This window comes from Brachyistius frenatus, unplaced genomic scaffold (assembly GCF_029030835.1).
Source record: "Brachyistius frenatus isolate BFR_SWC_R1_liver_20210118 unplaced genomic scaffold, ASM2903083v1 Contig_6, whole genome shotgun sequence".
NCBI classification, from domain to species: domain Eukaryota; kingdom Metazoa; phylum Chordata; class Actinopteri; family Embiotocidae; genus Brachyistius; species Brachyistius frenatus.
Window position 1 is genome coordinate 2643849 of NW_027210605.1, and position 27951 is coordinate 2671799.

General features: G+C 42.4%; 2 protein-coding genes across 6 annotated transcripts in view; both read left to right on the forward strand.

Annotated features, from left to right (window-relative positions):
• Positions 1 to 3721, forward strand: part of LOC138636708 (uncharacterized) — a 40760-nt gene extending 37039 nt beyond the window's left edge. For all 4 annotated transcript variants that reach the window (XM_069724859.1, XM_069724889.1, XM_069724878.1 and 1 more), the window contains exon 9: positions 66 to 3721. In XM_069724859.1, coding sequence (XP_069580960.1) covers positions 66 to 581 — 516 coding nt within the window. In that variant the 3' untranslated portion in view covers positions 582 to 3721. The remainder of the gene's footprint in view (positions 1 to 65) is intronic.
• Positions 3722 to 5598: 1877 nt separating this feature from the next.
• slc2a4rg (SLC2A4 regulator) overlaps positions 5599 to 27951 on the forward strand; it is a 39267-nt gene continuing 16914 nt past the window's right edge. For both annotated transcript variants that reach the window (XM_069724944.1, XM_069724951.1), the window contains exons 1-3: positions 5599 to 6052; positions 7543 to 7778; positions 27386 to 27486. In XM_069724944.1, coding sequence (XP_069581045.1) covers positions 5783 to 6052; positions 7543 to 7778; positions 27386 to 27486 — 607 coding nt within the window. In that variant the 5' untranslated portion in view covers positions 5599 to 5782. The remainder of the gene's footprint in view (positions 6053 to 7542; positions 7779 to 27385; positions 27487 to 27951) is intronic.

Genomic DNA, 27951 nt, shown 5'->3' on the forward strand with positions numbered 1-27951 from the left:
TTGCACTGTAGTTCGGTGTTATTAACTGACACCATACTCTGCTCTTCCCCTGTTTGTATTCTCAGATTGCAGACACCTACTCCATCGTATGTAAAACCCAGAAAAAGAAACCTCCTATGGAACACAACGGAGCAAAGACCCTCCCACGCTCTTTTGGTGGGGAGAGAGGAAACGCAGGTTCTCGGGGCCGAGGCAGAGGCGTCCAGGGCCAGGCACGTTCCCAGGAGGAGCCTTGCTATGAGCCCATAGGAGACAGGTCCTGGTCCTCCACAATGATCGAGTCAGACCCCGCGTACGCTAGCATCGACACCCACCGGAAACGTGAGCAGGGGGGAACCAATAACAGCACAGCTGGGGGTAATGCCACTCTGAAGAGAAAGAAACAGACGCCACAACAGCAGCAGGCAGCACCAGCGGCACCTCAAGGCTCAGGACCCTCCGCCCCTCCTGTTAGAGGCCTGCCCGGTGGGGAAAACTTCTATGAGACCATCAGCGATGTGAAACAAGGGGGCAACAGCTCCAGCACTACCACCATCTTCACCTTCAATGATGGGATGGAGATGTATGTCACTGGCCTGTAGCTGGCTGACAAGCAGAAAGGGGCCCAGAATCCACTGGCACAGAGACCAGGGATCTTCCTGTTTACCAGGTTACTGTACATAGACACAAGGCCCTCTATTGTAAAACAACATGAGGATCCATTTTGTGTTGACATCAGGTACAAACAGGGTCTTAATCCAGGTTCAGACTTCCCTTGATTGGTCCGTACTTCAGAACCAGCCTAAGGCTAATCCAGCCCAAATATGGACCAAATACATTTTAAACAAAAAAGGAACAAAAAAATCCAACTGGAATAAACGTCTTCAATCTACTGTTTCACTGACCATACTCACCTGTTTGTGTATCGTTTTCCATAATATCTTTATTTTTATATGAACACTTTACTCTTTAAAGAGTTTGTGGTGTAACTCACAACCTGTGAAGAGCAAACGTTAATATATATGAAAAAAATAAATGTGCATGCATTGTGCAAACTCAAACACACACTTGAAAATAGACTGTAGTAGCAATGAACCTGGCTGTAAAAGGAGTACGAGGCACACTGTTAGCTATTGTCATCATGCGCACACATGACTTGCTGTCCTGCTTACACACTGGAGTAAGTGAAGGCTATTGTCTTCATACCACAAATATTCATCAATGTGCCCTAAGCCTATTATCAGTTATGAGTAACGGCCCTCATGATAACTATAAAAAAGTTTTGCTCAATAATGAAACCTTCACTTCAATTAAGAGATTAGTTAAAAATCCACACTCAACTTTGACAAACATCTGTAGCCAGAGGCATGTTGACACACCCCAACACACTCCCACACAGATACACACATATTTGGCAGTCATGCAGGGTAAAGTGATAAGGTCAGGGGCATTGAGAGGCTTGTGCAAGAATTTCCACAGAATGATATGAGTGACAGATTTCTCAATGTGAGACTTCTTTTTTTTTTTACTGTATTACAGGGATAAACAGCAGAAGAATATATATATATATATATATATATTGGGTTTAAAATATATATATATATTAAAAAAAAAATTATGGAAGTGAAAGAGTGTCCAAAATAATACACGATGCGTCATCCATGGTAGTTAATATTCCATACTTTTGGGCATTGTAAACATCAGTTTTATGACATTGTGGTTTTGCACTGGACAGCTGCAGAACTACTAGGCTTAATTGTGCATTAACGTGCTGCGAAGGGCGTATCCGAGCACAGCTCTGATTCGTTTCGGACTCGAGTCAAAGCCAGAGCTCCCCATAGCGCACCGTACTTAAGTCTGGTGGTTGAAATAGCAACAGAAGGCTTGGACTCCAAGGAAAATAAAGAGCTGGGCATAAAAATGACCAGCGAGTGTCCTTTGGAAGGTTGCCCTTCTCCCTCTCCCCACCCTTGTCTCCAGCCTCTGTACCGAGTTCTCTTCCATAATAAACAATGTCTTTTCCCTGTAGCTTTGGGGCCCATTAAACAACAATGAACAAAGGAAGAAAACAAAATGTTTGAGGCTTAATAAATGGGCATACAGATAAGAGGTGACAAGGGAGACAAATTACTCACAGGCTGACAGATGAAGGATGAAGTTGAATGATCTCACTGTGAGACAACCATACAAAGAGAAGATGGGTTTAGAATGGTTAGTAACATAAATCTATAAATGCTACTGTGTCAGAAAGTATGTAAAAACAAATGCACTCTGTATTTTAATGCACTGTTTTTTTTCTTACCTACTGATAATACCATTGGTTAAATAGCTCATACCACTGCCATGAAAACAGTATGTTTATGTTGTCGGTGCAATTTTTCCTGCTTGATCAAATAAGTGCATGCTTTGATGTATGGAGATGAAAACAAATATTGTGGTACTTAATTGATCTCTTGTTTGTTAAATCTTTTCTGTTGTACTTTTGGCCATGTGATGCAAAGCAGCATTGAGGTTTTTTTCCAAAGTGACAACTTGGAGGAGCAGGGGAGGAAACGGAGATAGACTGGAGCTGCTGGGAGTTTGAGGCAGAGTGATGTTTATTCTCTGCTCTGGGGGGAGCAAGAAGGAGTGATAGAGGTGGGGTGGCGGTGCAGAGCTAGTATAAAGCTGGATGAGGATCACTGAAAATGGACACAAACCCAGAGGACCCTCCTCCTCCTGATGTGTTTGGGTGCGCGCGCACACACACACACACACACACACACACACACACACACACACACACACACACACACACACACACACACACACACACACACACACACACACACACACACTCTGCAGCATTCAGCCATGTGCATTTCCAGTTTAGGGGAGGGAGCACATTTTGCATCAACTTGGTGAGCCCTTGCATATCCCTCCCCCAGCTGTGTTCATTTTCCAATAACCAACACAGACCTCTCTTTTCTTTGCATCACCTCTCTCCCTCGCTGTGCAGGGGAGGGGGCTTTGATGTCCAGTTCTGAGGGACTCAGGGACTGATATGGGGGTTGGGGAGGGGGCAGAGGAGGTGGGTCAGGCCTGCCCAGGCCTGATATCAACAATGCACCAATGGCTCAACTACTGTCTGAAATGAGAAATGGCCAACAGCTGAGACGCTTTACAACCTGTGTTGAGGCTTCCCTCAAACAATGCCGGCTGGAAATCGCTATCACACTTAATCCTTTTTTTTCTGGCTGTCACCTAATGTGTCACATTTTCTTTATCCTAAGAGAAAAGCACTGATCTGATATGTTTTGTTGAACACTGTTATTCACTGACTGAGACAGATGTTCATTGCACAAATACAGGATGATGATGTAAATGTGTAAAATACTCTGTTGCTGTTCTGACGTTGTTCCAATGTAACATACAGTATACAGTATATTTGTAAAAAAAAAAAAAAAGATGGTTATCCCAGACACATTGTACTTTGTGGATGCAAAGTGTTTCATGCTTTCCATGCAGATACAGATGCTGTTTGTTAATTGTCTTTAGATATAATTATGGGCCAATACTGCTGTGACAGCTGTAGCCAATGTTGTATGTTCTTAAAGCACAGGGTTAAGTTTAAAAATAATAAATATAATAAAATATAGTGTAACAGTGCAGATATGCAAAAGATTGTAATGTTTTATATTAACCTTCATAAAATATTAAAGTGAGTTTTTACTTTTCTAATAAAGTGGCACATTATAACATGTCTTTGTTTTCCCTGTAGTCTTATTGGTTTGTAAAGGGGATTAAACCAGGCAGCACTACAGTGTCTCGTTGTTACTGTTCTGCAGCAGGTTTATATTCATAACTGGAGCTTGCAATAATGGAACTCGCAAGAAAGTGTGTTTGTGTAAAATTTTGCAATATAACAAAATTATGGGTTTCATACTGTATCTTTTAATAGGGATTACTTGATAATGTTAACGAATACCATGTTTCTACAAATTGTATGTAAAGACGGTTGTTGATATTGATGTTTCATCACATATTTTGTGACTAGACTCTTTACAATGCATTTTATCAACATAATAATATTAATATGGTGGTCTGCTCTTGGTGCAGCACTCCACAGAGTAGAGGGAAACACCCATCCGCCCTCTCATCCATATATGATACCAATAGCACTCGTGCTCCTGTGAAAATATTCAAAGCCAAAAGGCAGTCAAACCAAGAACTAGCGCAGTGATTCCCAAACTGTGGTGCGTTAAGCTGGAGAGCTACTTAAAAAATAAAGCTTGCTTATGCTCAGCCCCATAAGGTGAAGTCCACCAATGGGGGACGTCACTGCTGGTTGCTGCTTGGTGAAGTCACATCACCTAGGACATACTATAACACTAACATAGGTTTGATTCTGAATTTTCATTTGTTTCGAATGAATGGGATTTTGAAATGGCATGAAGGTCCAAAAAACAGCCACTTCTGTGCACTTCCACCTTCTGATTTGGACTTACTTTTGTGAGTGCTCTGATTAGTAAATGTATTCTTTGATTTTGAAACAGCAGCCTAAAGTTCAGTCTGTGAATTTTATAGTGTGAAAAAAAGTGTTGGTGTCTGCAGTGGGAAGTGGTAGTAGCTAGGAAATTTGGTACATAATACATGGTCTGAACCTCTGATCTAGTGCATTTCCCACGGTAACATCTATTATGAGTGGCAGATATATAACAATTTTAACATTTTCTTTGTTGCTGCAGATGTTCATGCTGTCCTTTCTCATACTCTGGAACACAGTTGGCTCAGACATGTACAGATGGATTTGATAAATTGCCATTTCCAAACAAGAACAAGTAATTATTTTAGTCAGCTTAAAGTTTTCTTTTCAAGAGGATGAGGCAGGGAGGTCAAAAGCAAGCATTGGGTGCTGCCACTCCTGGAGACTTCCTGGAAGTTGTCCAATAAGAAGAAAGTGGGCTTCAGTAAGGGGCCTTAAAGAGACAGGGGCTTCAACAAGCTTTTTTCAAACCGGGGGTAAACTGACCGGCTGCAGTAAGGGCCAGTGTAAGATACATAATTAGTTTTGTGAGCAGTGAATAGTGCAAAACTACTTTAATAGAGTTTCAGAATAAAAATACAAAAACTTCGAAATGAGCATAACTCCTTTAACAGCTTACACTTTCCAAATAAAGAGCTAAAAACTTTTTTGGGGAAAACAATCTGTTCATTTGATCGACACTAATCCACTTGTAAAGTATAGTTCATGCTTCACACTTCATGATCCGCAAAATTACCATTTGATTTGGGAAAACATAAATGCGTAGTTTGCCGCTGAGGCCCGCAGGCTGTTTTCTCTGCGACTCCTCCTCCCCCGCCTGCCTCGCAGACCGGCTTGTCGTCGACAGACACCGGCCGGTAAACTGTAGAACACGCCCCCTCCTCTCTTCCGCCCACATTATTTGGATTAGAAACAAATTGTGATTGACACAGTAAAAGTAGCCAATCAGACGCCGCCTCGCTATGGACGCGTGCCAAAGTGTAATGTTTATGTATGCGGAGGACCAATGAGAGTGAAGCGGAGGGGGCGTGGCAACCATTTGGAGGAAAGAGGCAAAACAATCTTTTATCCTCCTGACCGGGCGGCTTTTTGGATATCCTGGGTAGCGGTGGTGGTGTCAGCAGTGGAGGGAAACTTTACATGTAGACTAGAATAGAAGTTAAGACACAGACAGTTCCTATCAACTCGCGACAATCCTGATAAATGTATCTTACTCCAGCAATTTGCACTAAAATCTATAGAAAGCTGGTTTTCTTTCTTTAGTCCCCACGTCTGAATATGGAGTCCAAATATATTTTGGAGAAGTCGTCGGTTGGGACTAGGGTTGGTGGTGCGGATTTTAACTGCCGGACAGGCCGCTCTGTGCTCCGCGACACCCGGGTCCCCACGGTGGAAAAAAGCGGTTGCATGCCGGTGTACACACACGGGCACGTCCTTTACAAATTTGTAATGGACGGCGGCTCGGCGGCGGAGGTTAAAACCGAGAGAATCTCTCTAAAAGGGAACGGCTTGTGTCCGGGTGGTCGACTATTGAACGACATGGAAAAAGTAAGTACCGTCCAGACGGGGTAAGAGAGTGCGCACACGCCTCACTTTAAGCCGGCAAAGTCACTTGAGCACTCAAAAGTTACTCCGCAGATACTATCGAGCGTGTAACGTTAATTTGTTCTTGTGAGTTTGTCGATTTGCGCCGTCTCACTACGTTTTAACGGTCGCGACTGTGACGCTCGCACGAGACTACAACTGCTGTGTGAAGTGATGTTTGTTGTGTCGTCAGAATTTTTTTTTTTTTTTTTTTTTTTTTTTAAAGCGACACTAATTTCACCAACTGCTGTCAATTGCTCAGTGGTAAATAATTACGTCGTATCTTAACCGCTTTAAATGGCGGCTCGTACGGTGTGCAAAGTTTACGGGTGTAGGGGAGGGGAGGGGAGGGGGAGGGGGCCAGGACGGTAAACGACAAGCCTAACCCCCTCCCCCATGACTTCAGGGTGGAGCTACAGCGTGGGCTTCCTGGCTGCGCAGCAAGGCCCGGCTCCATGTACTCTGCCGAACCAGTGACAGTACACATGTGATATGTTTTCCTGTTTTTCCCCCACCCCATGCTAAAGCTTTTTCTTTGCCACATTGTATGAGTTGGTTTTTTTTTGCATTTCACTTAAAGCATTTTTTGGGGGGGCTCCATGTGTGTTTGTTTCAGTCATTTCTTGTCCCTGCAACATTAAAAAAATACATCAATAAAAAAAATGTTTTGGGGGTCAATTAGCATTTTATTTAAATGAGTGCAGTTCATTTGGTGTGTCTGTTCATATTAACATGGCAGTGTGATAGTGGCAGTTCAGCAGCATGAAACTAAGCTTAAATCGTAGGTTTTCTGAATGATCACTTGAGAGTGTATTTACTAGAAGCTGCAACTATTAATTAATTAGTCATTTGGTGGAACATTAATAACTCATTAGCTTTAATTTTTCAAACAAAGCTGCCAAATACTATCTGATTTCAGCTCATTAAATGTGAGGAGTTGTATATTTTATTTGACAGGAAATATCAAATCTTAAGCTCTTTGACTGACAAACAATGTTTGATACTTTTACTTACTGATGCTTTTTGCATCTATTCCACGCCTTCTGTGAACAGACAGCTGAAACAGAGATGCACTGCCACAGTATTTTAACCTGGGATTGTCTTTTTCTGGTTGCTTCATGGAAGTTCATGTCCAGTGGGAAGGACAATAACCTTGGGGTTATCAAGTGAGAGGAAGACAGATTCAAGTTGTTGTTTTCTTTTTTGCCTCCCCCCCCTCCCGCCCCCATCCTTCCCCCCCTTCCCCCAAGACAAATACAGTAATTTAACCCTCTCAAAAACACTACCTTAGTGATTAATTCACATCATGTTTTCTGTGCCTAATCATGTTATCAATCTCGGGTATCACTTGACCTGTTGTTTCTGGTGTAGGCTTGCTGATAATTTACCTTTACAAGGATAAACTTGACTATAATGTTTTTGTTGTTGTTGTTGTTTTTTGCTTCTTTTTCTAGACTGGCCAGGGAGACCAAAAAGACACTGGTTCCACTGGGATCCTGAAGAGGGCCAGTCCCACTCACTGTCCAGCCGTAAATGGGCAGTTGCCAGGCAGCTTCATGCATCTGGACATCAGAAACCCAGGGAAACAAGCAGAGCTGCCCAGCAACTTCAGGGCAGCACAAGGGCAGAATGTACCACAGATAGAGACACAACCCCACCCCTCCTCCCACATCCCCGTCCCCAGAAACAGGTATGGAGAGGCTGATGGTATCCACAGTCATGAACACCTGATGTATCTTTTATATTTGGTTTTATTTATGGATTTTTGTGTGGAAATACAGTCATTTGATGCGAGTCAGAGTTTGGCTTGGCATCTAAAAACACAAGCTTTGGGCAGATGCATAATCAGCCCGTAGCCTTCTGGATCACATTGTTAACTATCAGACCTATTTGTGTGTGTGTAGCTCTTGTGTCTGTTAAGCTCCGTCCAGGAGCTAATTTGGCACCAAACTTGAGGTGATAAAAATAATCATCGTAAGCAGTTTGAATACTCGAGCTTATGTTCCTCGACAAAGTCTTGACTGGGAGGGAAATTCACCATCTGGCTACAACTGTACAGTAGTTTGGGCATGACTGGCGTGGGGGCGTACTGGTTAACTGGCCGCATGTTTGGTGTTCCATCCAGAATGGTTTCGAAATATGCCTTAAGAGAGCCAGAGCCAGCAATGAGGGCCGGGATTGCCCAATCAGGAAAAGCCAGAGACAATATGAGATCATTCTAGTATGTTTTACTGATGGGTCCGTTAACTACATTTGGGGAAGTTTTTAATATCGGGCGTCTGATATTTAGATTAACAGTGACCTGGATTAGTGAGAATCTTCACTGAGATGCCTCAGCGTATGGATTGAGCCCAGTGCTATCTTTCTTGACCCCTTGACAGACAAGTTTGTGATGTGCTGTCTGTATGTCAGGCAGGAAGATTAATTTTCTCGTGGGTGTTTTGTTTGATGTTTCACATTCGGTGCAGTTTGCTTTTGCTGTATCATCTGATTCTCACACACACACACACACACACACACACTATGCACATCTGAGCCCAGGTAATTCTTCCGTCGTTCTTGGATAAACTTATATTCACATACATGCTGTTTCCCACAGAGCAAGCAGAACATGCATTCAGGGACAAGCACTGATAAGTGATTATGTAATAGTAAAGAGGACTGGGAGAGGCTGGAGGTGGTGCCTAAGCACTCTCTCCTTTTCTTTCCACAGCTATTGGTTACTGTCTGTGTGAAGTCGCTGCCTCTGTCAGACGGCAGTTACACATGATCTAAATATCTGGTTACAGTACAGTAAAGTGTAAAAACTGAGCAACTCTTTGCTAAATTTGCATAAAACTTGATTTTTAGAAATGTTAGAATATTACACTTTGCTAAACAGACAGATAGTATGCTCATTTAAAGTCCATTAGCACAACAGGCTGGAACTGCTCAGAGTGTGCTTGACAGTAGGCGTGGGTTGTATAGAGGGTTAAATACCACACTTACTCCTTTTTTTCCCCCCTCCTCTCATCACGTGAACGTTACGTGCTGCTGGTCATGTATGATGTGAGGGAGTGTCTCTGGAGAGCATGCAAGACTGATCGGGCTCTTAAAGCAGAGTGATCTTGTGCCTACTTCTCTGTGTTTGAGTATGACATTTTTTTTCTACCACAGACAATAAAACGGCAATTCTCGCCTCTTAGGCAGCATGTTGACCAGATTTGAAACATCCCTTTTCCACCACATGTTGATGGCTAGCTCAATACACTGCTGCATCAATAGAAAACTCTGAATTGACTACTACACAGCCACTATAAGAGGTTGCAGAACATTATATAATTGCGTGAATATATTAACCCAGCTTCTTTGTTGCTCCATTGACCTTTCAGATTAACTGCCTGCTCAGATTGGCTTTTGTTTTGCAATCAGTGAATCTCTCATCTATAAAACCTTTTTCTTTTTCCTGATGTTTCATATTTTAGTTGAAATCAGGGCTGCGATTAATTGATTGGTTGTATGGTCTGTCAATGATCAGAAAATAGACCTGGGAAAAAGTGATAAAAATAATTTGCCCAAGGTGATTTATTTAAATAGCTTTTTGTACTCGTCCAAAAGTAACACATTGATAAGCTCGATCCATCAAACGTTTTTTTTTTTTTTGCTTGAAAACTGACAAAACTGATTCATAGATTGCCAAAATACTTGCTGATTATTTTTTTTGTTAAATGAACTTACTATTTAATTGACTTATAATATAAGCTTTAGCTGTAACAATTGTTGTACTAATGTAGTAGTTGAACTGATAATGCTTGCTTGGGCTCATCCCAGTTCTGTCTGATTTTCAGATGTGTGTGCATGTGGTGTTCATTACCAATCATAAGAGCAATAAAAAGGGATTCCAGTTACCACATAAGGCTACATACAGTAATCTGTTTTTTTGACAAATTTGACTTGAACGATTTCATAAAGGAACCCAAAGTTGTGCTACAGTGAAAGACACCTATTTTTCTGTACGCAATGGTCACATTGGGGGAGGTTGTGCTTGATATCTCGGTAAATGTGTGTGTGTGTGTGTGTGTGTGTGTGTGTGTGTGTGTGTGTTTATCTGTAAGTGTGTGTATGTGTGTGTGATAATCTGTAAATGTGGGTGTGACCCATGGTGCATTTGCTGCTTTCTCTGCTCTGCTTTGGATAGTGTCAACAAAACCATTTATTTTCATTTGCTCCCCGCCAGCTCAGTTAATACCGTCACCGTGCTACAGGATTGAATGTGTTTAAAGCGATCTGAGCTCACAAGATGTTGCTCAGCCCTCTGTGTGTTTAATATTAACTGCTTTGTCAGTTGTGTATAATTTCTCCTGTACAACTTGGTACCTTCACACCATGTCTTGTTAATTTGCTAATGCTGTAAAGTAGGTCACTATCCTTCAGACAAGCCTGGGCAAAGATCTTGCAGGAAGAAAGAGGAAGAACCAATATATTTACTAGCTCAAATCCAAACTCATCTAAACACCGTCAAACCTGGAGCATATATTTAAATACTCCCCATTGTCTTGTCCACTGTGCTTTGATGTGTGTGTCCCTCTTTCTGTGTATTGCTTGGTCTGTGCTCGGTTTAAGTCTCTATTTCACATACACTCTAAAGCGGAGCACGTTTGACCTGTCAATACTCATCAGCATAAGATCCTCTGCACTGATAACGGAACAGAAACCAGTTTCAATGAAGAAGAAGGAAAAAAAGAAAGAAGAAAAAAGAGTCCTGACGAAATGAAATGGGGAGGGGACATTTTGTTTTGATGTGAAAAGCTTTTCGTTCTTATCTGTCCTTGGTCAGGTACACTGTCACCACAGTAGGGTAACATGAATGGAAAACACTGAGTCGGCATAAACAAGACACCAAAGCAACCAACTGCAGTGAGCGGAGGGAGGCGGGTTGTCTGTTGTGGAGGGGGAAAAAAGACGGCTCTGTTTTTCGCATGATTATTGAGCAGCCTTTGACTCGGTCTGTATTACAGTTACCAGCAGGGTTTAGGCCAGGCAAGCAGGCAGGACAGACCGAAGTCCACTACCCCCCCCCCCGCGACCACCTCATCACCAATCCTTTTCTCCCGAAGGAGACATTACAGGCGGTTGTTGAAAGTCAAAGTCAGAGGAGCAGTTACCCGCCCCCACTCTAGTCTAGGATGTGCAACCCACAGACTGCTGACATACCGAGTAAAGACCGAGTAAAGCAGCCCACTTCTTTTTCAGGTGGTTGTTTTCTTTTATATTTCCCTTGAATAAGTGCTTAGTATGTCAGTATTGTCACTAGTTGCGAAGTTCCTTCTGAGTTTAACGCTACATTTTCGCCGTCACTTGTAGCCTCTTTCCTCTCTTCCAGACCACGAGAAGGTAAAGCTTTTGCACTGACAGGCAGGGGTGAAAGGTCACCCTGAATAGAGTCATGCGAGGGGGGGAGGGTCAGATTAGGACGCAAACGGGCATCTGGCATGTCTGCTAGGTCAGCCCCAGGATCCGGGTTATGAGCTGCGTAGACAATTTAGAAATGCAGAAGCTTGTAGCTCATCAAATAACACTGCAGCCTCACTGTCTCCTGACTTAGAAGGTGTACAGAGAAGTGAGGCTGAAAGAAAAAAAATTTTTTTTATATAATTGTGTTTTCAGTGTGCAGCTTTGTGGCTGACTCTGAATCATTCATTCTTTAACACTAATGAGGGCCTCTAAAGAAGCGCCGCCTAATGTGGGGAAGTATGTGCTGTGTGTGTGTATAATGCTCTAATGAGACATTAATCATCTGCTGTTACGCAGTGAAGGAGGAAGGGCAACATTTATTTTCAATTTCAACAAGGGAAGAGAAGAGTAGGCTGCATACAGGAATGTTTTTGCCAAACAGCCAGCTCTGTTGCACAAGTGATGTCCATTTGTCTATTTCAAGCCAGATTTTTTTTTTCTCCATTCAGTCTTTCACCTGATCTGATCTCTGCCTGCTCTTCTTTTATTTTTATTTAACGGCCTGTGTGTTTCTGCCGAGTGCAGCCAAACTGTAGCCGACTGACAGCAGGAGAAATTTACTGCAAGCTGACGTTATGAAGCAGCTATGAGGGAATTGAAATACATGATGCTTGTTTCACCAACGCCTCCTCTGGGTTTATCTTTTTTTCTTTTGGTTAATATCGTATTATTTCGGACACAAAATCAGACCCACAACTTTGGGAGAGATGTGCTGTGGATCAATAATGAATTAATAATGAATTAATCTAAGGAGCCAAACGTTTCAGGCTGTGAATTAAATTTACAAACTCCAGTGTTCAGACATTTACAAATGTGAAATATGTCACAGGCCTGTATTTGTAACAGACAACGCAATAAATATCCGACCTGTTAAACTTCTCTTCTCATGTATCTGTTTGTCTTGTAGTTTATCTCCTGTAATTTCCAACACCCATCAGACCCACAGCTGTGAGGCCCCGCCCCCTTTTAACCTCAACAGCGGAGACGTGCTGGAACAATGAATGAATCTGACCTGACTCATTGTGGTTCTGATGTTCAGGTTCCTGTTCTTGTGGTTATTTACTTGTATACTAGCGAAGAAATTTCCCCTCGGGGATTAATAAAGTGTATAAAATCTAAAAAAAAAAAAAAAAAAAATATATATATTCGTAACGTAGCCTGAGTGTTCATTTGCATAAACAGCGGGGGAAGTGAGATCCAACCTCAGGTGGTCACCCAGGACGCATGTTGATGCAAGGTGGAAACACTCTGCCTAAAGCTGGCCACTGTTCGATCCGCTCACGGCCAGATGTCTGGATGGAAATAGCCAAATGGAAACAGCCCCATAGACAAAGTCAGAAGAAGCTTAACATATCATGCATCAAGTACATGATCCATTATAAATCTTAATGGCTAATTTTGTATTCATATGTATATATGTATATGACACTGTACATGGCCTCTGGCTGGATGCCTTAAAAGACGGGGAGAGAAAGAATCACTTATCAAGAGGGAAGGAAACTCTTATTGCGCAGCTCTGGCGCTGCTGCAGGAGAATGCTTTATCACTTGCTCACCCACACTAATGGACACTTACATAAGGCATCCTGTTCTGCCTCAGTAACGTTTAGAGATGCCACAGTCAACTGTCCTTCTCTCCTCTTCAATCAATCTTTCTGTCCTTCTACCAGACTCTTCATACCAACCACCAGCTACTCTGCGCCATGTCCCCTCAGTACACCAGCCTCGGCCACCTTTCCCATCTCAGCTTTTCTTTATCTTTCGTGCAGCTGTTATTTCTCCCTCTGTTTCGGAGTCAGTGACATGTATATAAAAGTGCCTCAAAAGTCCATTACAGAGAAGTTAAGAGATTACTACTCTGGTGTTGTTTTTAAAGCTGCCTCTTTAGTTGAGCTCCAACATAGTTTTGTTCACAGTCCTAATCATCTATATCATACTATTTACAGCTAAGGCTGAGATGTCACAATTTTTCTGATTTGGGAAATTTCCCTGCCTCCCTTTTTATCTGCTCCGTATATCCTTTTTTCCGTTTCTCTTGGCCTTCTTCCCCCTTCCTCTTTGTCTGAAAGGGAACTGTCTAAATCTCAGTCAAATCCACAATGTTTCAATTGGCACTATTTTGGATGGAAATATTTCTTCGTTGTTATGCAACAACAAAGTTAAATTTTTCTTAGACTAATACAGACAGGTTTAATAATTTAATTACATATTTTGATTATACATTCCAATGATAAAGCCAATCTTGCCTCTTTTGATTGCTTCTTACTGTAAAAAAAGATTAATCAGCACAACACAGCAGGAACATGTTCTGAATGTATTGAGTCTTGCTCCAGTGTGTTTGCAAATGGCTTCCAAAACCAGATCCATGGTGGCTGAGAGTAAAACATCTAAAGTCTGAAGGAACTGGGTTTTTTTTTAAAAATTTTTATCATGTTCTGTATGCTCTTGGTTTCATGGGTTTTACCTTCCCCTGTTCTCAATCACTGAACTTATAAATATCCTCACACACACACACACACACACACACACACACACACACACACACACACACACACACACACACACACACACACACACACACACACACACACACACACACACACACACAGAGAGAGAGAGCGCCTTGCGCAACTATCATAAGTCGCCCCAGTCTGCCGATGACAAGGAGTGAAATTCAGTCCAGACTGCAAACAGCGAGAAGTCTGAGGAAAGGCTAACACTTTGTACTGTCCAGGGCTAAAATACATATAATATGGCATAATCTGTATTAATATCAGTACTTTTGTGTTAGTGCTCAACATCTATTTCTCTTTCTTTGGTAGGAGGTTTATTTTAGTTTTTCTTTCTCTGCTAATAACTTACTACAATGCTTTATTCTCTTTGGGTTGCTTTTCCCAATTAGCTTTGAAGCCATTATTAATGATATGTTTATAATTTTCACTTATGTCAACAATTTGGGTGCCTCCCCCCCCCCCCCCCGCCCTCTTCTCCTCTGCTCCATCATTTCCTTTTCTCTCCATTTTGCTGCATCACATAAGCCACATAACATCATGGCTCACTATGGCAGTACTGGGACTTGGGAAAACACAGTGCTGAGGTTCCTTGCTGCATCCTGAGAAACGTCAGATGTCTGGATCTCAGTTGTAATTAAAGGATTATTGACATACCTGTCTTTTGGCTCAGTTGGGGAAGGGAGCTTTACTGAACTTGCGGCCTTCCGATTGATTTTGTGTTGACACAGTTTAGTAATGTAGGCAGTGACGTCTCGTAAAGCGTTGCCTTCAAGGGATTCAGTAAATCAAAGAGGGAGAAACGCATTAAAACACATTTCAAGGATTCAGCTTAGATAAACGATTAAATAAAACAAAACATGCCACACCCAGGCTGCAAGAAGCAGTGGGCCCAGTTCTTCATAGGCTCCTACAACCCCCCTACACGTTCTGTGTGGGTGTGGATGTGGGTGTGGTGGGTGGGTGGGGTCGGGGGTGGGGTGGGGGGGTCTGTCTGTGTTTGTCTGTGGGTGGGGGGGGGGTTGTCTGTGTTTGTCTGTATGTATCTGTGTGTGTGTGTGTGTGTGTGTGTGTGTGTGTGTGTGTGTGTGTGTGTGTGTGTGTGTGTGTGTGTGTGTGTAGACATGCACGTCCTGAACAATGGAGCTTTGTAGTCCAGGATAATGATGGATCCTCGTGCCCTCTAACAAATGGTGCAGATGACAAGACGAGCAATCAAGCAACTCTATCAATGAACAAATTTGTTTTAAATCCTGTTTTTTTTTTCTCTCTCTCCTCGACACACATACACACTCACACTTTCATTCTGTAGCCATAGTGAGGTAGTCAGGTTTCATTTAACACAGATTTGCCAGTAACGCTGTTGTCCTCTGTGTATTGCGTCATGTATCAAAGTGTTTGCCCCCTTGAGCCGGTCAGCAATATTTACACAGAAATCAGTTACATTGATATTCACATGGTCACACACCTCACTATTGCATATTTTAGAGGACTCCTTATGTCCAGGGCCATAATACAACCATAGGATACCCAGATATCACAATATTGTTATATCATGACTGTATAAAAACTGTCATGAGCCATCTTGGGACTTTTCTATTAGTTGAGATGTACAATGGAATATATACACTTTACATACACCATGTATCCAAGTGTGTTTTCACTATGATAGCAATCTAAGTTTAATTAGAATAAGGGGGTGTAGTTTATTTTTCTAGTCTCAAATTTTGATTTAGTTTAATTGTAGTTAATAAGATATTTAAAACTACAGCATAAAGGTATTTAAATATGTGAAAGACTTTTAAAGAGAGGGCTTTTGGAGCTGAGTAGTCCTGGACTCCTGTCACTGCTGCCAAGATAACGTGGAGATTTCCGGCCCGGGAGAGGTAGAAAGTATCCCCGCTTAATCTTAGCGGTGGCGGCTTCCAGCACCAACATGCCATGGCACAAAGCATTGAGTGTGTGAAGCTGTTCAGTCAGGTGCAGAGCGGAGCACCTTAATGCCCAAATAACCCCAAGAACTCTTCTTAGCTGTCCCTGGACTAGGGAATACTGAGAGATTTTCACAATCTGGTTATTCTCAGTCTTCTCTGATCAACTGCATTTCCACCCACACTTGGTTATCATCCAGAGACACAAATGTTCACATTTTGTTCTTGTTTTGTTCATGTACAATAGACAATGCTGTCCCTCCGAGGCTGACATATTTCATGAGTTTTGACTTGTTTGTAACTTATGCAAAGGGCAAGGGTGATCTTCAGTCTCTTGTCTCACAGCTTGTGCTTTTCCTCGTTCCTGTCTGATCTGCCCCAATCCGGTTTGGACCAAGAATCAACACCATGGTCACACTATATATACTGGGTTGTGTTTACACTGTATTTTGTTCACCATAATTATACCATGAGGAAAAGATGGAAAAAGAAGCCTGGAAGAGACGCAAAGACAAAGAGAGAGGAAGAGAGGAATGGAAGGGGAACCTCAAACTTAGTTTGGCCTTATTAAAATATAATTTCTTTTTTTACTTTGGATAGTGTCTTTATGTCAGTTCGTCACTTTATTCTCTGCTTGCCATCTGTCATTTGATATCCACATGAAGACACTGAAGTACAGGCACATTTCGTTCATGTTTCCCCACAGACTTAATTATCACCTCAAAGTCTTTTGATTTGTGGTCTTATTTTCAACATTCAGAAGCCCCTTCCTCTTTGGTTTCACACAATGGAAGTCTTTTGGATGTGTTTCTCAGTGTAAGGAAAAAAATCTATTCACATATGGTAATGGTACAGTTACAGCAAACAAAACAGGAATATTATGTAGCTTATAGTAAATATCCTAAAACTGAGTGCTAACAATATTATCCTTTCTAAAACTGTCAGATTAAAAAAAAAAAAAAAATGGCCATGAAACAGAAGTGAGGTCATCTCTACCTATAAAAATATATGGAAGAGTGTCATACCATTTTATAGGTATGCTGTGCAGCTCTTTCTGTCACTTCAGTTCTCCCTAACAGAGGGCTCATATACCAAGGGGCACTTGAGGTGCCAAGTACGTGTATGCCTGCATGTCCAGTGTGTGTGAGTGAATGAGGTGGGAATGTTGTGGTATATTAGTATTTCTGAAGCTGGATCTGTTTTAAACCTTGGTAGCTTTACGTCTACTGTCCGAACAGCTTTTAAATCGGCCTACCTAATGTAGTTGCTGTAATTTCCTACTACTCTATCTGCTGATGTAGTTAGCTGGTTAATGCATCATCCAGCAGTTTAATTCAACGTTTAGATAGAAGACCTTTTTTTAAAATTGAGTTTGACAGTTCATGTATGACCTGACCTTCGAACAGCAGTTGACAAAGCAATCTCAAGTAAAGGTCTACTTGTTTGTTGTGACCCTCTCGCAGTCCTCATCAACAGACCGAATTTTCTTAGTTGCCATGGAGTCCTAGATGCCCAAACTTTCTTGCCTCAAAGCTTGCTGGCATGTGTTATTAATACACAAGTGGCTTTTGCATTTCTATTAATTGAATCAGTGTGTGTGTGTGTGTGTGTGTGTGTGTGTGTGTGTGTGTGTGTGTGTGTGTGTGTGTGTGTGTGTGTGTGTGTGTGTGTGTGTGTGTGTGTGTTTGGTTGTGTATTGGAATCTGAGAGTGAAGAGCCTTGGCTGAAAGAGACCCTGACTGTTCGACAGAGAGACACTTCAGTCACACAAGGCATGACTTTCCCGGGACCAGAGCTGTGTCTGGCAAGCTCTCTTTTCTGTCTGCTTGTTTGGGAGAAAAAGTCTGTTCCACTCTGACCATTGCCTGAGTTTTGGCCTTTTTAGAAAATGCACGACTCTCACAGGAGGATCAGCCATTTGCGTCCAACTAGTCATTTTCATTCCATTTGACGAAATCCAGCCATCATATTTCAGAGTGATTGTAAATGGTAAAAAAAAAAAAACAACTTGCAGGTTGGTCCAGAGTTTAATATCCTCTCAGATATGAAGGAACAGCTCTCTCTCTCTGCCTCCCCACAGCTGTCTATGGGCAGAGGCTCCGTTTTATCATCATCATCTCTCTAGTGTTTCCATGATGTGCTCTTATTGCCTCCATTCATCTTATTAACTATCCCATTGCTGGCATGGCAAGGCGATACATAGGGACTATTTTCCTTTTCTTATTCCCAACAGTGTCTCTGCCTTCTCCAGTAGGATGTCGAAACTCAGATAATTTGGAGAGGTGAATGGCTTTTGTGGGCCAGAGTATCCACAGGGATGCATACATTTTCAAGGATGTGGTTTATGGCATTTTTTTCCCTCTATATTAGTCACTATCAAGTACAGTCTGGCAGGGCCGGTGAGGGGTTTAGGATGGGAGGATATTCAGTTACTTAAGGGCTGGGGCAGTAACATAAAATTAAAGGCAAACTCACCACTTAAAACTATACATAATGAAGTTTAAACCTGCTGTCAAACACTTTTATCAAATTGATCAACTGGTGTTTTAATACACAGCTTTCCAATGTCTTTGTGTGAATTTCTGATCATGTATATGGTTGTAGTATATGGAGTGCAATGTCTATGTTTTAGTATTTAAAATATTTGAAAAATATAGTAAATTATTGAATTTTATGTTTTAGTATATTCATTTTGACTTTGACAGTCTCACAGTTGGGTCCTGGATATGGAAAGATTTTGCTACGTTTATACTGTTCAGCCATAGACTGTATATAAAAGTGGATGTAGCTTCTGGGTCTGAAAAGTGAGGCCAATTCAGAAGTGCATTCAACTGCAATATCACTGCTTGCTGCTAGGGGTTGGTTCCAAAAGGTCTCCGGCTCCATAGACTCCCATTTAACTTCTCTCATGAAATACAAAGTCAATAAATTATTTCAACAAGTTATTATAGTGTTGTATAGCTAAAGTCCCTCCTTTTTATTAGTTTTCTAGTGTTACGTCTGAAAATTATCCCGTCATGGGTTCATCTGTTTGACGGTGAGGTGCAGTCAGGTTTCTGCTGTAGGTGGGCGGGTTTAGCATTCTCAGGTGTCCAATCAGATTTGACTCGGATCCACCGCTCACTTCTCCCCAGCTAGTCCGAATACTGTTTCTGGCTCCAAATTAGCAAGAAGGCAATTTTGACAGTCAAAATCCAAACTCAAGGCCTCATAACGATCGTTCACAAAGCAATCGATGACATCACTGTTGGTTGCTGCTTGTGCTCACCAAATAAAAGGGATGATAATAACCATTTCAAATTTTGCACTCATCAGTCCACTAGGAAAGTTGTGTCAGACTGTATGTGTGCTGGTTTGAAAGGCCTCCTTAGATTCTCATTCGGCTAAGTTATCAATGTAACTCTCAAACAATGCACGTGCTTCTTCTGAGCTTCAGCTCCCTCAGTTTCTCTTCCTAAAAAAAAAAGATACTGATCAGTTTATTTTGCTGGCTGGAGTCTTTGTCTGTCTGACGCTGCCCTACAGATATTTGGCTTCACAGGAGTAAGTAGAGGAGAGTGGCTTTGGAACAGCATTGGTTTGCTTTTGCAAAACACAGGAAACCAGGCAAAGGCCTGCTTTGGCTTGTGATGGTAGAAGGGCAAATCTCAGGAGTGAGCAAGACTGGGAGTGGGAAGTAAAGAATGAGGAACAAAATAAGAGTATGAGGGCTGCAGAGAGAAAACTGACCACTATTCAAAGCTTCAATACATATGTCTCTGTTTATCTTGGGTCCTATCTGTCTTTACTTGCCTGTTTTACTTCTGATCTGTGTAGAAAAGTCTGTGGTGTGACATTTTCCTATTGCTTCCTCCCTTTTCTGATTTAAGTGGGAGGGAAACGTGCCTTGTTGATAACATGCAGATTTAACTTTCTTTACTTGATTTGATCTGGTTTCCCTGAACATCCACAGATCAAACCAGTAGTTCAGCTGTAAAGGCTGAGAAGATGACATGCCTATTTCATTTTAGAGAATCAAAACCTCAGTCTGGCCCAGGGTGGTTTGGATTATTTAGATACATGACAATTTGATTTGAATGGATGTCAGAAAGGACAAAGAATGTAAGAAAAGGAAAAAAAACAAAAAAAACTACTTGGCTGACTTCTGGGGCTTAATGCTTCAACTCAAATGAAAAATGACATGCATTTTGATCAGGAAGTTGTGTTTTCAGGCAGAAGGGCCTGTCTTGTTTGCTTCCCTTTTGAATAAGAGGGGGCGGAGGGGGGGGGGGGAACTCAGGCCACTAGTTGGAAGAGACTGCCCTGCATCCCCCTAGCAACAATGTTGTTATTAGAGGGGACTGACAAAAGTTGTGAGGGAAGTTGCTATAGCTACAAGTTAATCTTGTATGATGACTGTGAGGAAATTAAGTTAGGGACCATGCGTTTGCCCACAGACATAAATATTATAGAGGTGTCTCGTAGGCTGTTATTTTTTGTTTTAATATTAGATGTTTTATGAACATGAAATTACAGGATTTAATTTGATGATTTAATGCCGTAAAGTGCAGTAGAATGCAGGAAATGTGGAGACAGGCCTAATCTAACAGTTTATTAACAAAATCCCTTGAGATTTTTTTTTGAATTGGTTGAAGCCAGGTGTACCATCTATCTTTTATTTATACCAGCAACCAAACAGTGTTTAACCTGTGTTTGACATCCCTGGATTTTGTAGGGTTTACACTGCAAACTTAATAACCCACAATATCAATATCCTCAGAGATGGACATGACATGAAAGTCAGGTCGTATGTCATGATTTACTTTGTCATCAGCCATTTAATTGCTTGTCCTGTGTCAACATTATGCCATTGAGGATTGTGCATTACAAGCACCACTCTGATCTGCTGTGAGATTGTTGGTGCATACAGGTTATTGCACACGGACAAACCCTTTTCCATTGACGTTTGACCAGTGAGTTTGCTGTGTAAGTGAAAAATGGGTATGTAAATATGATCCTTGTCTGTGTAATTCATGACATTGAATTAGACACCACAGAGGGACTCATGCCTTTTGCTACATGTCTATCCCCTATTGTTTGGCCAGAACAAAGCTATCTGTTGTTTGTGCGTGTCCCTAAGGCCACAGATTGCATTTTAGGATCAAGAGAGAGAAAGAGAGGGCTTTTTGTCCCAGTGCTGAATAGCCATTACACTCACGGCCCACATTAAAGAGTCATGGCTCCTGCCTAACAACCTCTCCTTCTCCAGAGGGTTCAGAGTCTGGAGACTTGCGTAAGGGGCAACATGTGTATAGACTGCACAATAATAGGTGAATTATGAAGATGCACAGTGTCAACATTTCCTTGTGGCTACCCACAGGTCTATGTCAACACATTTTTATTCATTGTATATTTAGAAAAGGTATTACAGCAGGAAGCGTGGAAAGAGACAGAGTGGACAGAAGCAGGGATCACAGCTGTAAACATGGGGGGGACACACACAGGCTTATGTTGGGCTGGGGGTAGACTGCTTAATGCCAATCATTACCATCTGCCTGCAGCAGGGAAGCGAGCTTGAGAGAGAGGAACAGAGGACATTATGTAATACTGTGGAGTCGAGGCAGGATGATGGGGGACAGAGGGATTGTGGGATTGAGAGCTGTGGGTGTTCTATTAATAGTGGGTATGGAAGGGGCAGCTGTCCGGGTTGCACAGCGGGTAGACAATCATTAACACCAGCCTGGTCAGTTCCAGTAGCCTCAGTTGTCGCAACCATACCTTGTTATACAGGATATACCAGTTTGACGACACCATTCCCTGCTTTTTTTTTGTTTGTTTGTTATTTGTGCAGTAAAGTCACACTTTGAAAAGCTTTAATTTGATCTTTAATATTTGATTTGTTAGTGGCTCATCTACATAAACAATCCGCAGTCCCCATTTTCTGAGGAGGTAGTCAGAATCATTTGCGCCTTAAACAGGCTGAATGGAAAAAGCACAGAGATGCATATCAGAACACATGACAGAAAAATGTATGGGTTAACAATACTCTTTGTTGCTTTGTAGTTACCAATTCTTTCTCTCTTCAGCTTCTCTCACATTATCTTCCTCTGAGTGTGCATGAGGATGAGTGATGCAAACATATGTTTGTGACATGAATACATGAAAGACTTTGCCTAAGGGAAAGTCTGTCTCGCGACTGGAAACGTTACCCCTATTTTTGGTGCGCGTATCTCAGTATCGCTGTGTGCATTTGCATTTCTTTGTGTTCAGGAGAGATAAAACGGGGGAACAGACATTCAAAAAGACTTATGAAGACATGGACTGTGTGTATTGAATGCGTGTTCTCTCCGGGGCTCAACCAGAGAGGCTTTTGAAAGTCGATTTCGTTTGTGTGACAGTATTTTTCAAACTTTTTAACTGCCAAGGTCATACACCAGTCTCCTTGCCAATCTCAAGGCACATGCAGCTGCTTTGGATATGAAGAAGCCGGCATACATGCATACAGTACATACAGAGACACACAAATACACCCTGGTGCCTGTTTTGGGGATCATGTTGATAAAGTGCTATTTTAAGTGACCACCAACGGGCCGAGAGGAAGAGCAGAGATAGTTGTTGACAGTGTACAGCCTCCAGTGAAAACTAGACCTGTCATGATGAATTGATACAATTGATACTCAAAACAATAAAATCTACTCATAGTCTTCTTCTTCTTCTTCTTCTTTCTTTCTGACCTTCTAAAAGTGGTGTCATCCACTCTACGTGATGGTTGTTGGTAAAACAAGATACACCTCAAGTGTGTTGACAGCTTGCCCATTAACAAACAGATAAAGCTGTGCAATAGTCATGTGAGAAGTCTTGTTCTGGTAAACTGAGATTTTGGCTTTGCCAAATAAGTGGGTTACATGTGCAGGTATGAGATTAGGTTAGACAGAAAGACTGAGATTAAAAATATAAACGAGCAAGGCCAATGCTCCACTGATAAACAACTTAAAAACCAATAAACAGAAAGGTTAAATTTTGGACTATTGGGTTTTAAGTTGTTTTGTGGCAGTTGGCCCGGATCTTACGTGGGCTCGTTCCAAATGCGGTGTGTGCTATGAACCAGCCAGATCCTGGGCATTTCTATTGGGTTGGTAACTAGAGCAGAGGTGGTGTGTTAAATATAGAGGGAAGGCCCTGTCGTCTCCCCAACAACAGCAAAGAGCCCACTAGAGTAGTGGGCGGTGGGGGGGGAGCAGCACGGCAGCATCATATCACCATTTCCAGTATCAAAGTCCAAGTGTCCTCTTAAGAGCTGATGTGGCAAACTTCTGCGTTGGAAGTGTTCTTCCAAGTGTATCCAACTAATAAAGTCAACCTTGAAAATCATCCCACAAGAACACGGTGTCTGAGCCGGGACTCGTTGTAATTAGCTGCACCTTGGATGAAATGATGGTCATCTACAGAGCTTATTCGTTCCATGTGCACAATACACGGACACGTTACTTTCTCCCTTTCTGCACTCGGAGCTTGTTGTTGCTGCTTGTGTCTCTGCTCAAAGCAGTAGTCTCTTTCTTTCCCTCTCCCCGTATGTGCCCGGGCCTGGCTTGTTGACTTTAGCTGGCCTATGCGTTGTGCTGCTGCCAGAGGGGAGTGTTCTTGGCACAGTTAAGGCCAATACAAGTTGAGGGAGGGAGGAAGGTAAGAGGGTGTCTGTTTTGTGTGTGTGTGTGGGTGTGAATGTATGGTTTTCTTTGTGCATGTACCTATGTTTGCCAAATGCTCCAACCATAGCGTGCACACACACACACACACACACACACACACACACAGGAAAACTAGGTTAGGACTTAACAATTGAAGGATAGTACCTGTCTTATAAAACACATTTGCCTTTGACAGTGCGTGTAAATTTGACAGGTTAAAAAAATACCGTAGTTACCACATAGTGTGCGCATACCTACAGATGCCAAGCTGTATATGTGGAGGAGGAGTGTTATGTTTATCATGTCATCATTCAATTTACTACATCCCATAAATGCGGGCCACGGTTGGACTGAATAGCTCGCGTAAACATCCAGATTTGGAAAGTCAACCCTCCATCCCGTAAACCACACACAGACCAACGTTGTTGACAGCAATCTCTGCTATCCGTTTGCCTGTTTCTGGGCTCTAAATAAAGGCATCCCCAGTTTAGCTAGTCCAAAATAAAGCTTGTCACAAGAAGACGCAAGCAGATTTACTATGCATCAGTGTTGTCACTCTTTAGCCTCTCCTCCACTCCCACCAAGTTTAAAGGCTCCATAGTTATTTCAGAGGCAGATGAGAAGTGAGTGGCACACCGTGTCATTTAGACTGTCTGCAGGCGCTCGTGTGCTCATCGAAGTAAGCGGTGAACACAAGGGTGTTATCTGTCCAGGAGCGTTTTATGATCGCAGAATGTGGCAGCCGTATGCTTTTAACTTTGTTTAAACATTGATATCAAAGTCAGTCTGATAGCAGCAGTACATTAGCTTCACTGCTGTCAGCATGAATAAAAGTCAATCAGCAATTGCCCCTCTGAGAAAGCATGCCCTTAGTGTTGTATTTTGCTCAACACACACACACACACACACACACACACACACACACACACACACACACACACACACACACACACACACACACACAAAAACTCGTACCAGATGTAGTGAAACTGCGGCGGAGTATCACGGTTGTTCTGGGAAGCTGAGGAAGGAAAACGCTCAATGTCAGGAAATAAGGGTGGGTGAGAGGGGTGGAGGGGGTATTAATGGGGTCTGGTGTGTGGTATCTGTGTGTGTTTGTTTGTATGCATGCCTGTGAGAGAGGGATATCAAGGTTTGAATTAGCTCTGGCATCAACTAATAGGCTTCTTGTCCTTCCAGTTAGTGTTTTTTTTCTATAAACTTTCTCACTTACACACACACACACACACACACACACACACACACACACACACACACACACACACACACACACACACACACACACACACACACACACACACACACACACACACACACACACACACACACACACACACACACACACACCAGAGAATAAACACTCATCAAAGTCAGGCCAAATGGGACTTTACCAGGACTCTTACCACACATTTTATAGAATTGAAAGCACCGTTTCTTTGACTCCATAGTCAAGTTGACAACATGCTGTCCACATTGGCAATAAAATGAGAAAAAAAAAACATCACAGACATTTTATTAGGAGAGAGACGGAGAACCATAAATCAAAAGTGGTTCGTTGGCTGGTCCTGTTTGTTACTGAAAACAAGGCTAATGACTGAAACAGGACACGACTAATCTTGTTATCTCTTTATCTCTCGTCCAGACTGTGTGTGTGTGTGTGTGTGTGTGTGTGTGTGTGTGTGTGTGTGTGTGTGTGTGTGTGTGTGTGTGTGTGTGTGTGTGTGTGTGTGTGTGTGTTGTGTGTGTGTGTGTGTGTGTGTGTGTGTGTGTGTGTGTGTGTGTGTGTGTGTGTGTGTGTGCAGTTTTGTAACGAATGTGTTACCCACCTTTTCCCTGGGTACGTCTTCTATTTTAGCGGTGGTGTGGATATAATTCTTTGCATACCACGATCCTCTGAATGTTGCTATTTCATAATTATACACAACTGTTCTGCCAACTGCCCGCATTGTATTCACAGCTCACAAACACACACAGATGCGCACTTGACCTGTGCTTTGAGCTGTTGGGAGAGTACAAGCAACATCGTCTGTGTGAACAACACGACTGCGGAGTGTTTCAGGCTGACTTGGACAGATTCCTTCATATCTGGTGCATTCCGTTGCGATCTGTTTGCTCCTCATCCACCACAATCTCATCAGTGGGGGAGCTTCGCCAATTTTTTGTACTTTTTGTGTGTCTGTAAAAGCTGCGAGAGCAGTTGTTTGTGACGGAGTGCGTTTGTGTGAAGGTACACTTAGGTTTACCGACTTAAAGCGTACTTTTGCGCCTGTCTGTTGACTCCAGAGTGAAGTGTGTGTGTGTGTGTGTGTGTGTGTGTGTGTGTGTGTGTGTGTGTGTGTGTGTGTGTGTGTGTGTGTGTGTGTGTGTGTGTGTGTGTGTGTGTGTGTGTGTGTGTGTGTGTGTGTGTGTGTGTGTGTGTGTGTGTGTGTGTGTGTGTGTGTGCGCGCACTGAGACTCAGAGTGGATCTCTGCCAGGGCTTAGGGCTTGGCTGAGAGAATGCCTCAAACCAGTTTACTCTGGTTGTGTAGTGGAGAAGTCCGGGGGCGGGACAAGGACCTCTTAAAGCTGCAGACTCTGTTTCTCTTTGCTTATGAGTGTGTGTCTGCTTTGATTCAGCACATCTTTGTACATCTGGATTTGTACATTACTCACGCACAGTATGTAGTATATAGGTACTCTTGTCACTCTAAAGGCTTTGACAGCTCACTTTTCAGGAGAATTTAAATCTGTTTATGTTTGTGTGCAAATGTGCACAAGTGTGTGGGTGAGTTCTTGGCCCTGCCTTAAACAATTTTCCCCACATTTCTCTTACCAGAACAGCAAGAACGGAGGTGAAGAGTGCCAAATAGAATCGATTGAGAGAATAAGTGTGTGTGAGGCAGATAAGTTTGTTCGTCTTTGCAGGATGACGCAAATTACTGTTCTATCATCGATCACCTTTTTATTAGAGAGCTGGATGCCAAAGCGCACTGTATTTGGGCTCACTGTGCACGTGTTTGCGAATGTGTGCTTTGTGTATGTCAGTTCAAGCGGGCAGTATAAATATGATTTAAACTGGGAGGGTGGACTGCTCAGCATGGGGCGTACAGAGCAGGAAGGGAGGAACTAGCATCTTTCTCCAACTCTCTAAGCGAGGTTTCACGAGCTGTGCAGAAACAGGCCACAAAACGGTTTCACTCTAGAGGCTTTCCATTACATCCTCCTGTACACACACAGGCGCATATTCAAAAACACACACACACACACACACACACACACACACACACACACACACACACACACACACACACACACACACACACACACACACACACACACACACACACACAGCAAGTTGTTCAATACTTACTTTATATAGAATTATGCATCTCTGTGCATTTTCTACTTGTTGGCTTTGTTTAATGCATAATCCAAATTTCCTATAACATCACTGTTGATATTTGGAGGGCCTACAGAGACTTGCAGTTTTCTCCAGGGAGAAGGTCGGCCTTTTTTTTTTTTTTTCCGTTACTCTGATACACAGTCAAAACAAACAACTGTTTTACAAACTACGGCTGAAAAACAATTTGTTCAAACATGTCTTGGATTGGAGGTGATGTGGAGACAAAAGCACCTTTGAAAAACTATACTTGATGTTTTCCCCATGTGGTCAATCAATATTTGTGTATTTTGCAGGAAGCCCTCAGGTCATGCTGACAAGGAAGTGATGGCTGCCACCGTCCTGACCTCACTTTCCACATCCCCTCTGGTGCGCTACCCTTCCTCGGCATCCACAGGTAACACCACTGCCTTGGCATCAGCTGCATTCGAACTCGCACCTACTGCGCCCTCAGCTTTAAATCATGTCAAGAGTTTCTCACTCTCAGTTAAGTGAAGCTGGGGAAATAAATTTCTCATCACAAATCACCGAATGTTAGTTTACCCTGACACCCTGCTGAGCTGTTAACCTGTATTTATCCACTGGCAGGTAGTCTTACAGTGTTATTAGCACTATTCCCTTATCTTTGGATACATGCATGTTTACCCAAGGCCAGCACTCATTTCCAACTGCTTAGCCATGACCCTATGAGCAAAGCTCCTTTAGCTGTTTCCTGCATCATTGTGGTTGCCATTACCATGCCAACTCCGCCAGACGGTCAAAGTCCTGTCAGCTTCTTCTTTTTTTTTTTTTTTTTTTTAATTCGGCATTAAATCATGTGGAAATTAATTTCCTAAAAGGCCAGTGGTTCCCTGTTTAACAC